General features: G+C 38.3%; 1 protein-coding gene across 3 annotated transcripts in view; it reads left to right on the plus strand.

Moving 5' to 3' along the window:
* GLS (Glutaminase) overlaps nt 1-12,661 on the plus strand; it is a 157,345-nt gene that overhangs the window by 84,709 nt on the left and 59,975 nt on the right. For all 3 annotated transcript variants that reach the window (XM_067152558.2, XM_067152556.2, XM_067152557.2), the window contains 3 exons: nt 49-188; nt 281-410; nt 10,726-10,853. In XM_067152558.2, the coding sequence (XP_067008659.2) occupies nt 49-188; nt 281-410; nt 10,726-10,853 (398 nt within the window). The remainder of the gene's footprint in view (nt 1-48; nt 189-280; nt 411-10,725; nt 10,854-12,661) is intronic.

Here is a 12,661-nt window from a genome sequence, read left to right on the forward strand (position 1 = left end):
CTGTGTTAACACAGAAAGGATTAGAATATGTATATTTTATTGTTACAGGCCCTCCGTAGCACAGGACTTCGTAAGAATGACCCCAGGTTGAATGAGCTGACAGAAAACTTAAAGGAAGTCCACAGGAAATCAGGAATGGAAGGAGGATCACCTGAGACACAGAAGCTGGATCGAGAAACTTTCAGGAAGTAAGGACTTGCATTTCCTGAAACAGTACAGTAGATGAGAAGGGAAGTGGTGCCTTATTTTTAATGAAATGTCTTTTTTTTTTTTTTTTCAGAGTAATTTCTGCAAACATAGTGCTGATATCTCGAGCTTTCCGTCACCAGTTCATCATACCTGATTTCCAAGGTTTCACAAAGTACATAGAAGATTTCTATTGGAAGTGCAAACCAAATACTGAAGGAAAGGTAAAAATTTATTTGATATTCTTAAGTAATCAGGTTGAAAACATCACAGATATAGCAGTACAACCATAATCCTCAGATGACAGTCATCAAAACAATGAACTGAGTTTTCAAAGAAGTCCATGGAAACAACTGAAACTACTGTTTTCTGCTGTCCCTTCACTCACTCTAAATTATCATAAACGTTTCACTTCATAACCCATTGCTTAAATGTTTGATACAACTAATTTATGGATATGAGTCAATGTTCCACACACTATCAACACAATCTGTGATCTTGTGGTAGAGAGTCCAGCTTCCCCACCCCTGAGCATAGGGACAGTAGTATACATCCATGATATCTCCGGCCTATTGTATGAGGCAAGCAAAGGCATAACCCCAGGGGCTCTCAACCTGGGAGAATGAGTTGGCAATCATGGGGCCGCTAGCTGAGTCTGGCATTAATTCAATTTACTTGTGCCAGGCTCCACACTTCCATCTTTCCTGTCTGACCACCCTTGGTCAACTCTTGTTCTCTTCCGATCCTGACAGGATTAGGTATACAAGGCCTAGTGAGTCTTTCATTTATACGCCCTTCCCTTTCTTTTACTGGTACCGTCATTCTCTGAAGAATCAGACCTGTTCTTTTTTCTCTTCTGATTAGTGTTAGGATGGTTGTCCAGTTGTACTTCCTCTTAACGCAGTAATCACCACCACCACCACCACCACCACCACCACCAGAGTACAGGTTACAAGTACAGTATTCCCTGTATCCTGTTGTATTGGACATCAGTACTACATCTCCTCCTTGGCCTTTATTGGGACTGACTCTTGATAAGGATTTGGCTCAGCTTTATGGCCCCATGTCCTTCCTCATGCCAACCCTATTTGGAGGGATGTATACATTAGGTTGTGTTTCTGTGGTGGTTGGTAGCATGATGTGTTGTGTGTAAATGAAGAGAAGTGTGTTACAATGAACACAAACACCCAGTCCCCGAGCTGGAGGAATTAATTATATGGATTTAAAACACCTGGCCTAGCCGGGAATCATACTCGGGGCCCTCTGAACCGAAGGCCAGCACGCTGAACATTCAGCCAAAGAGCTGGACATTGACTATTTATCTATAAAAATAAAATTATGAATTGCCTGTAAACTTCAAATTTGCCTCAAACTTTGTTGTTATCCTAATAATGGCGTATGGCCTCCGGAGAGGCCTGGTGCGGGTCTTTTTCTCATAGACGGCCTATTAGGCGACCTGCTTGTCTGTGAAGATGAGGGCCCTACCTAGGATGATTTCTAATGCTGAATACATCACACACACCCAGCCCCCCGAGCCATTGGAATTAACCAATGAAGGTTAAAATCCCCGACCCTGCCGGGAATCGAACTCGGGACCCTCTGAACCGAAGGCCAGTACGCTGACCATTCAGCCAACGAGTCAGACATTGTTATCCTTCATTAGATATACAAAAGTTGAAAATAGGTACAGTTCAATTTTCATCTGTCTGTCTGTCTGTCTGTCTCTCTGTCTGTCTGTCTGTCTGTCTGTCTGTCTGTCTGTCTGTCTGTCTGTCTGTCTGTCTGTCTGTCTGTCTGTCTGTCTGTCTGTCTGTTGGTTTTGACATCATGGGAAAATGTTTAAAGATAATTTTTTGAAACTCAGAATTTAACTTTAAGGGGAATTGGGGTGTGGACTAAGTTATGTATATTTAATTACTATACAACCGGGCAAGTTGGCCATGCGGTTAGGAGCGCGCAGTTGTGAGCTTGCATCCGGGAGATAGTGGGTTTGAACCCCCATTGTCGGCAGCCCTGAAGATGGTTTTCCGTGCTTTCCCATTTTCATACCAGGCAAATGCTGGGGCTTTACCTTAATTAATGCCATGGCCACTTCCTTCCCATTCCTAGGCCTTTCCTATCCCATCATCGACATAAGACCTATCTGTGTCAGTGCGACGTAAAACAAATAACAAAAAAAAACAAAAAAATCACTATACAGTGGTGGAGCAATGCTAAGAGGACCATAACAAGAAAATCAAATGTTAATATTTGCTGTATCCAAACACTATGCATAATAGTTGTGTAAACTCTAATTTCTGATCTTTCATTTTTTAATTCATTTTTAAGTAACCAAGATTTTTTGTGATTATTTTATTTTTCATAAACTTCAGAAAGACAAACGAAAAACTAACCCCATAACTGTTATGGCCCTTGGCCTACTGCTGATCTCACCTCATTAATTCCAGTTCTTCTACATCCATTATTTGAGCCCTTGATGAGTTTGTTTCTACTTCCCAGCTTCATAAGGAGGGTGGGTTTCAAGACTCATTGAGGGGCCGCCTTGACAGATCTTCAGTCTTGATATGAGAGTAGAGATGGAGTTAATGTACTGAGCATTGTTTTACAGTATACTTGCAGAGAAAAGAAAAGATCATATCTTCAGCAGTGAAAGATGTTTTCTAAACATGTATATTCAATACGTGGCACTTTACTCTCATAGAGCTACTTGGAGATTCTTAAGTCGAAGGTAGACCCCATCCTGAACACTGGATAGTCTTTTGTCCTTTCAGCCTTTAGGCTCCTTTCACATGATCCACTGCTTTTCACACCACTCCACTCCACCAGAGGTGTAGAAAGGTGCCCATAGCATTCACACGAGGCACTTCGTGTGGCGCAACCTACCTCCACTCTCGTCAACAGCAGGCTGCTGTCAGACGGTCAAAATTGTGTATGCCAAAAGTTTGAAGATTTAGTTTCAAGATGTCGGTTCCATTCATAGATGCTGAAAAATTCATAATAGAAATACAAAATCGTCCTTGTCTCTGGGATTTATGAACGACAGGCTATTCAAATAAAATTAAAAGCTTCAAATGTGGAATGAAGTTTCCCATGAAGTGATTCCAAATGTTGCCAAACTGGATGACTCCAAAGAGAGAGAAGTTGATATCTACAGTAATAGGCTGTATGTGTTATATGTTAACTATTTATACCTCAGTTAACACCTTTGGAAAAATCCATTAATCTCTTGTGTTTGTTACTCTCTTCGCGTTGAAAATTCTTGTCAAAACCACGCAGCCAAGGTTCGTAAATGGAGCTTGTCTATGTATAGACAAGAAATGTGTTTTTCCACCAATCAATACTTAATTTATTGTAAATAGATTACACTAGTACCGGTTTTGGCCCTTAATGGCCATCATCAGCTAGTACATGATTAGTTTCCAGCCAGTAGACAAAATCACAAGTTGTTATTATGTTACACATCCGGATGTCTAATGGGGGATGGAAATGCAATATACAGTAGCCAGAAGTTAAAATATCTGTGGTCAAAGGTAAAAGTTACAATAAGTTAGAACATGAGTATACAGAACACATTAAAACATATGGGCCACAATATAAAACACTGAAAAAGTTTTAACACATTAAAATTTGGTATGTATAGGTTAGACATTTATTAAAATTTAAGTTCATGTTGCTTAGATTCCATTCTTCTATCTTCTGTGTGGTTCCTTTGCTTCTATGTCATGTTGGTTTAGCTGTGTGAGGTAATCTTCGAGAATGTTCTGAGGCTGATATGTGTCATATTGGTATGAACCTTTGTCATGAAAATTTTTTTTTGTGTTATATAATCCAACTGTGATGTACTCCAGTAAATTTTTAATATAATAAACTGCAGGTCTTGAGTTTGAATTTAGAAGCTGTTGGTGGCGACACCTCTCTCGTCTATGTTCGCTTGTGGTTGTAGTCTGTAAAGATAAGCTAATATAAGTATAGTGTGTGTATGAAGGAGTGCCTGGTGTGTATATGAAAAGAGTACTTACTATTGTTGTTGTGGAGGTTTTGTACCAATATGTCTGAAGGCTTGCTGTGTTCTACTACAAGTGCATCTGGGGCTCATATTAGCTGTGGAGGGGGATGTAGGTGGAGGGGAAGAAGGAGTGACTATTGGGGAAGTAGGGGCGGGGTCGGGCTTGTGATTCGTTGGTTTGTTAGAGCGTGTGTTTACTATTTTGAGGTAATCATTCTTTAATGCCGGAATAGTTTTATCAAAAATGATGCTGGTTTTCTCTGTAATATTGTTAATGTTATGATTGGGATTAGTGTATTGGTTCAAAGAAATATAGAAATCTTCGGTTATGTTGAGCAGAGGGCCCTTAGAGTTTATGTTTGGTATAGTCATATCGTTATTGATGTCTGTGAAACTATGCTTAGATTCTTCTACATGTTGGCCTATTGATGAGAAATGGTTATGTTTTACTGCATTTATATGTTCATTATAGCGGATGGTGAAGTTTCTGCCTGTACGTCCAATATAACTTATGTCACAGTTACATTTGATACGGTAGACACCTGATTGGTTGTATTTGTTATTATTATTGACTGTTTTAGTGTTATGTATAGTGTTGGTGCTGTTATGTGTGGTTTTGAATGATATTTTCATGTTGTGCTTCTTAAAAATATTAGTTACGGTATATATATGGGTGGTGTTAAAGGTAAACAGGGCATAATCTTTTTTTGGTTTGGCTGTTTTAGTTTAGTTTTAGGTTGGGATTTTATTTTGTAAATGATTTTGTTGACCATTTCTTTGCTATATCTGTTATGTTTAGCTATAGATTCACAATTAAGTATTTATTTATTTTCCACCTAGTCGATACAATGATTGCTTAAGGCAATTTTTAATGGTCAAAAGTGGTACATGTTTCGTATATTATCAACATCTTCAGCCACATAACACTGTTTAGATGAAAAATATATAAAATTGACAAAGAAATGCTTTAGAGGAAGTGTCCTTAAAATTAACATAAAATTGACAAGATTAAAACAAACAAATAACTCAAGAGAAAATATATAAATTATTTCTACAATAGAAAGCAGTCGTCAAGGAAACACTTGTACAATATTCCATAGAGAAATTGTCCTAATAAATATTCTTTTCTTAATAATTCATGAAAAAAGATCAATTTATAAATTAAAAATTATACAATTTATAAGTAATTATCGAAATGAAGAAATCCTGATATCACAGTGCAGCTCTTATTATTAATGTAGATTGTAGATTTCTATTGTAGAAATAATTTATATATTTTCTCTTGAGTTATTTGTTTGTTTTAATCTTGTCAATCTTATGTTAATTTTAAGGACACTTCCTCTAAAGCATTTCTTTGTCAATTTTATATATTTTTCATCTAAACAGTGTTATGTGGCTGAAGATGTTGATAATATACGAAACATGTACCACTTTTGACCATTAAAAATTGCCTTAAGCAATCATTGTATCGACTAGGTGGAAAATAAATAAATACTTAATTGTGAATCTATTGAAGTGCGATACGGACCATGAAGCTGATTTTATGTAATGTTTAGCTATGTCGTGGATTAATTTCAATTCATTATTTTGGTCTTCTGTTGTCATTGGGATGTTAAAAGCTCTATATATCATACTATAATAGGCTGCTCTTTTGTGTGTATTGGGATGAATGGAGTCATTTTTTATGGTATTTAAGGTGTGTGTGGGTTTCCTGTAGATCTTGTAGGATAAGTCGTTGTCGTGTCTGGTTATTGTCAAGTCTAAGTAATTTAGTGTACAGTTATTTTTGGTTTCTTTAGTGAATTTAATTTGGGGATCTAAAGTGTTAAGTTTGTCTAGTATAGTTTGTGCATCAGTGAATCTATTATCTATAATTACGAAGATATCGTCAACAAATCTGCACCAAAAATGTATATTATCTATTTTATTAATTGACATGTGTTCTAAGTAATCTATATATATTTCTACTAATATTCCAGAGGCAGGAGATCCCATAGGTAGGCCTTGTTGCTGATATATGGTATTGTGAAATCTGAAATAGTTATTGTTTATGGTGAATTCAAGTAAATTTATGAATTTGTTTATTTCTAAGGTGCTCAAGTTGCTATGTTTTTTTAAATTAGATTCTATTATTTTGATTGTTTGTTTAACAGAAATGTTAGGGTACATGTTTGTTATGTCAAATGAAGCAAGGGTATGGTGTTGTTCAATCTTTAGTTCTTTGGTTCTGTTGCAAAAATCTATTGAGTTTTGTATTGTTTTGTTTGCTAAAAATGAATAATGCTTTCTTTTTTTTAAATTTTTGGATGAATTGCAATAATTTATAGGTTGGACTGGCTCTATAGTTTATAATTGGTCTCATGAGTACATTTTCTTTGTGTATTTTAGGGTAGGCTTTCGCAGATGGTAATTGGGGTTTCATTGTTATAAGTTTAGCAGATTCAGTTTCGGTGAGAAGAAAATGTGTGCTTTTTAGTAAATTTTTTAAATTCCTTTGTATGTTATTGGTTGGATCTTGGCGTTTAATAGAAAAAGTGTTGTCTTGGAAACATTTTTTTAGTCTTTGTTATGTATTCATTTTTATCCATAATGACCGTAGTGTTGCCTTTGTCAGCCTTCGTTATTAGTAGATTGTTCTGTTTTATTTTTGAGTTTGTTTAAGTTCGATCTATTGGTGGTATTCATGTTTAAATTACTGAGACTTGACAATAACCAGACACGACAACCACTTATCCTACAAGATCTACAGGAAACCCATACAAACCTTAAATACCATAAAAAATGACTCCATTCATCCCAATACACACAAAAGAGCAGCCTATTATAGTATGATGAAATGAAATGTCGTATGGCTTTTAGTGCCGGGATATCCCAGGACGGGTTTGGCTCGCCAAGTGCAGGTCTTTCTATTTGACACCCGTAGGCGACCTGCACGTCTTGATGAGGATGAAATGATGATGAAGACAACACATACATCCAGCCCCCGTGCCATTGGAATTAACCAATTAAGGTTAAAATCCCCGACCCGGCTGGGAATCAAACCCGGGACCCTCTGAACCGAAGGCCAATACGCTGACCGTTAAGCCAACGAGTCGGACTTATAGTATGATGATGACATAGAAGCAAAGGAACCACACAGAAGATAGAAGAAAGGAATCTAAGCAACATGAACTTAAATTTTAATAAGTGTCTAAGCTATACATACCAAATTTTAATGTGTAAAAACTTTTTAAAGTGTTTTATATTGTGGCCCATATGTTTTAATGTGTTCTGTATACTAATGTTCTAACTTATTGTAACTTTTTACCTTTGACCACAGATATTTTAACTTCTGGCTACTGTATATTGCATTTCCATCCCCCATTAGACATCCAGATGTGTAACATAATAACAACTTGTGATTTTGTCTACTGGCTGGAAACTAATCATGTACTAGCTAATGATGGCCGCTAAGGGCTGAAACCGGTACTAGTGTAATCTACAGGGACCGCCAGAAAAATGTATACACTCTTTATGGAACAAGAACTATTTATTGTGTGCTTTTTACATTTAAATTTTGATTACACATGTAGTACTCTCTTCAGTTAAACATATGGTTACATGAGATGTTCAAAATGTTCACCGTTGGCTGCCGTACACATAGCGGAATGACGCATGGTCGCTGCAACTACATCGGTCAATGTTTGAAAGAGGATCTCTGCACATGCCGCTGTAATCTCCTGGCGAATGGCCTCCAGCGTGCGTGGCTTACGTCGATAGACTTGATTTTTCACATTTCCCCACAAGTAAAAATCCATAGGGGTAGGATCAGGCAACCATGGGGGAAACTCAATGGGCCCTCATCGTCCAATCCAATGTCCCGGCAGATTGTCATCCAGGAAAGCTCGTACTGCTACATGGTAGTGTGGTGGCGCCCCATCCTGTTGGTAGAAGACTTCGTCATCGGCTCCATAAAGCGCACACACAGCTGGTAAAATTAATGTGCGTAACATTTCCAAATACACTGCTCCTGTGACGGTACCAAGAAAAAGGTTCGTTGTAAGCCCCTCGACGACAGTCCACACCAAACATTAACCCCTAGTGGATTGACCGCCTTGTCCACATGAACATGCAGATTTTCCGGAGCCCAGTAGACACAGTTATGTCGATTCACTGTTCCATTAAGCTTAAACTGGGCTTCATCAGACCACACTAACTTCGTCAGAAATTGTTCATCTTGGGTTACCATTTGCTAATACCACTCGACGATCGGGATCATCCTCACTAAGCGCATGCAGTAATCGTGGGATGTAAACTTTCCACTTAGCTGTTTTCAAAATTCGTCGTACACTTGTACTGCTAATCCCCAGTTCCCGTGCACATTGCGTAGCAGACTTCTGTGGAGAATTAGCAAAACTTTCCAACACGTGAGTGGACGAAGCAGGACTGGTAGCTGTGCACGTTCTTCCTGATCTTCCTTTGTGAATATCACAAATCATTCCATGCGTCTCAAACTTCTCAGTAATGCGTTTAATTGTTAGGCGTGTTGGGGGTTCTGTTTCAAACTCCCTCCTCCACTGACGTTGCACTTAAACAGCATTATCAAAACCTGATAAATCACTTCAGAATGTACTTTCGCTGCTCGAACGTCAAGCGCGCTCCAGCCATTTTGTTTTCCCACTATTGTGATGCAAGTAGCAACATCTGTTGAGCGAATGACCATACTAAAACATTTAAAAACAATGATAACATTTGACAATGTCCATATCCCAATATTATCTAACAAAGAGTGTATACATTTTTCTGGCGGACTCTGTATTAACAATAAATTAAGTATTGATTGGTGGAAAAACACATTTCTTGTCTATACATCGAATCTATCAATACGGAAAATGAAATTTATAAGTAATAATGGAGCTTGTCATCTGCGACTTTGGGGGTTGCTTTCGTACATGACTGGTAATTAATTCACACCTCTGAGAAACAGCGAGGCTTTGCCGATTTTCCGATCATTAGAAGATTTTTTTATTTTTTTTATTTTTTATTTTTTTAAATTTTTTTTTTGTTCCCGTCATATTAGCTCCCAGCATCACTGTAAACCATTCTTTACTTGTTAACTGTTCCTCACCAACCACAAATGCCATATTGCACAGTTAATGTTGCACAGTTACAGAGTATTTTTTTGTTTCAAGGGAGGAAATGTTTGCTTTGAGAAATCGAGAAATTTGTGTAACCGAATTTTGAGTAATAGAGAAATAAATACACATCAAGAATAGCACAAATGGCCGGGAAATTTTAAGTTACTTCGAGATACAGAAAATTCGAGTAATGGAGGTTCAAGATATCAAGGTTCAACTTACTTTAAAGCCTACCATCCTGTTGAAGCTGGGAAGCACAAACGAGCTCATCAAGGGCTAAAAAGAAAATAAATGGATGTAGAAAAACTGGGATCGATGAGGAGAGAGCCAGTCTATTTGAAGCTGGCAGTGTATGAAGGTCTTTTGTGTTTTCTTTCTACTTCTCCTTCTTCCTGCACTGACCTGTCATTGTGCTTTTCCTGTCTTGAATTTCTTTTATTGTTCCTATCTTTTTCTATATACGAAGATTGGGGCATAAGTCATGACAATTATTTTTTTCCTCATATTTGCACAGTGCTACCGTGCAATGGTCATATTTCCTGGAAAACATCATGCTCATAGCACGAGATAGCTATGCATTGGACAGGTAGCACGCACAGGGCGATGGGACTACAGTAGTCAGTCAGGCTCCATGCAGAATGGATGTGACAAGGCTACTTCTGAGCGAGAAGTATTGGAACACCCGCCATACTGATCGGACCTGTCTCCGTGCGATTTTGACCTTATCCCCTAAATGAAAGAACCATTGCGCTGGAAATGGTAAAGTACACCAGAGGACATTGCCAATGCTGAGAAACATGAGACTGCCAAATTCACACATGGCGAGGTGACTGGTATCCTATGTCTCCCGCATCGTTGGCAATGTGTTGTAGATAATATAAGAGACTACTTTTATGTTCTTTTTTAAATTTTACGTTGCACCAACACAGATAGGTTTTATGGCGACGATGGGATAGGAAAGGCCTAGGAATGGGAAGAAAGCAGGCGTGACCTTAATTAAGGTACAGCCGTGTGTAAAAATGGGAAAGCACGGAAAACCATCTTCAGGGCTGCTGACAGTGGGGTTCAAACCAGACTACTTTGAGGTTGTACCGTAAAGGTTACTGTACTTTCTGAGAATAAACATAATGTAGCACAAGGATTTCAAGGTTGACAGCTTCTTCACTTTTTATCCTACACCTGGTAAAACTACTCGGCATTATTCATACATTCTACAGCACCTTACACTACCTTCATTGGAGTGTATGCCTTACAGGGACTAGGTACACCAGGCTAGCAATAGCCACACAGAACCATTATTATCATTATCTACTTTCTGTGGGTCTTTTGCACATTTGCCTACACAAGTTCCTCTTTCTCTCTCTCTACTCACCTATATTAACCAGTCAGTTTATGTCACTCATCTTTACACCCTAGGTCGCCAGTTACATCCCACAGTTGGCTCGTATGAATCCTGACTACTGGGGCATCAGTGTGTGCACCATAGACGGCCAGAGGTTTTCCATTGGAGATGTCAATGTACCATTTACCTTGCAGTCTTGCAGGTAATACATTTTTCTATATTTTATTGAGAACACTCAAGTTTGAGTGCTCAGTCCACTTCCTCTCCCACGGCCATAAGACTGTTCCTCTCTGTCCTTTTCCTGCACATTCTTGGGAATTCTTTATTTTTCCACCTTCAATGACTCCTCTCTTTTATTGCTACCCTTAAATTCATGTCTGTTTTTTCCAGTGATGTAAATGTTTGATGTCAGAGCCCTTTAAAATCTGTCTTTTGATTGACTGATCAAAAGTTCTTATTTTTGATCACAGGATTTTGTACTGAGTCAGCACTATCCATCCAACAGTTGAATGTCTAGAGTTCTCTCAAAGTGTCAATGTGGGATGTTTTATGCTGCTTCAAACACTCTGATGTACATAACTACAACTGAAATTTGTTATATTCTCAATAAAGTTTTCTTAGGTTAAACTAATGTTAAGGACCCAACAGCAATGTTTGAGAGGTTAATGTGTTAGCATCCTGTACTCAAGAACCTGGTCAAGGTTGGTGGGTTTTAAAGGAAAGAAAATCAATAGCAACTTGGCATGTAAAAGAACAAACTGTATGGGGGTCTGATTCATCTAACACTGACTGCAGTTAACTGTGTAACAATGGACATGCAGGTGTCCCAGGTGGTGTCAGGTTGACGGACTTGCAATGCCATATGATAAAATTAGTCTTAAGGACTGCACTGACCTGTCGTGCTTTCCCTGTCTTGAGTTCCTTTTATTGTTTTTCTATATACGAGGATTGGGGCATAAGTCATGACAATTATTTTTTTCCTCATATTTGCACAGTGCTACCATGCAATGGTCATATTTCCTGGAAAACATCATGCTCATAGCACGAGATAGCTATGCATTGGACAGGTACCACGCACAGGGAGATGGGACTACAGTAGTCAGTCAGGCTCCATGCAGAATGGATGTGACAAGGCTACTTCCGAGTGAGAAGTATTGGAACACCCGCCATACTGATCGGACCTGTCTCCGTGCGATTTTGACCTTATCCCCTAAATGAAAGAACCATTGCGTTGGAAATGGTATGGGACACCAGAGGACATTGTCAGCGCTGAGAAACATGAGACTGCCAAATTCACACATGGCGAGGTGACTGGTATCTTATGTCTCCCGCATCATTGGCAATGTATTGTAGACAATATAAGAGACTACTTCGATGTCTTTTTTTTTTTTACGTTGCATCAACACAGATAGGTTTTATGGCAATTATGGGATAGGAAAAGTCTAGGAATGGGAAGAAAGCATAGTCATTGATCTAATGACTATGTTTGGTAATCGTCTTCACATAATGTTATTCTGTGCAGAGAAGAAAATGTCCAGTAGCTTGCATTATTATGGCGTTAGAGTTGTTGTGGAGCAAGAATTGGAACTTGAAATAAAGCCTAGAATTAATTACAACTTAACACAGGATAATTATTGTCAGCAATGGTATTCCTAGTGCAGAGGTCCAAAGTGAGCAACCTTCTATCTAGGAATTGGACAATGGGTGATAATTTAACTTTGCTTAAGGTAATTAATCTTCCTTGCCTGTCTAGAAACATCACCTGACCATTCACTTATATCCATTGAACTTCTCTATAAATTAGTAAAAATAATTTTTATTTGGTTGTGCTATCACCTAGTCATTGACAGCCTATTTCCACTTCAGTGAATTTGATCCAGACTGTGGTCAGTCACATTTCAGGGCAATTTAATGTGATAATTCCACGTGGGGACATAAAAGAACTCCTATGGGACAGCTTTTTGATTCCCAGGTATATGTTAGAGCCATTAACAGTTAGAGCATATACAG

The sequence above is a fragment of the Anabrus simplex genome, chromosome 8, assembly GCF_040414725.1.
Source record: "Anabrus simplex isolate iqAnaSimp1 chromosome 8, ASM4041472v1, whole genome shotgun sequence".
Taxonomy (NCBI): Eukaryota; Metazoa; Arthropoda; class Insecta; order Orthoptera; family Tettigoniidae; genus Anabrus; species Anabrus simplex.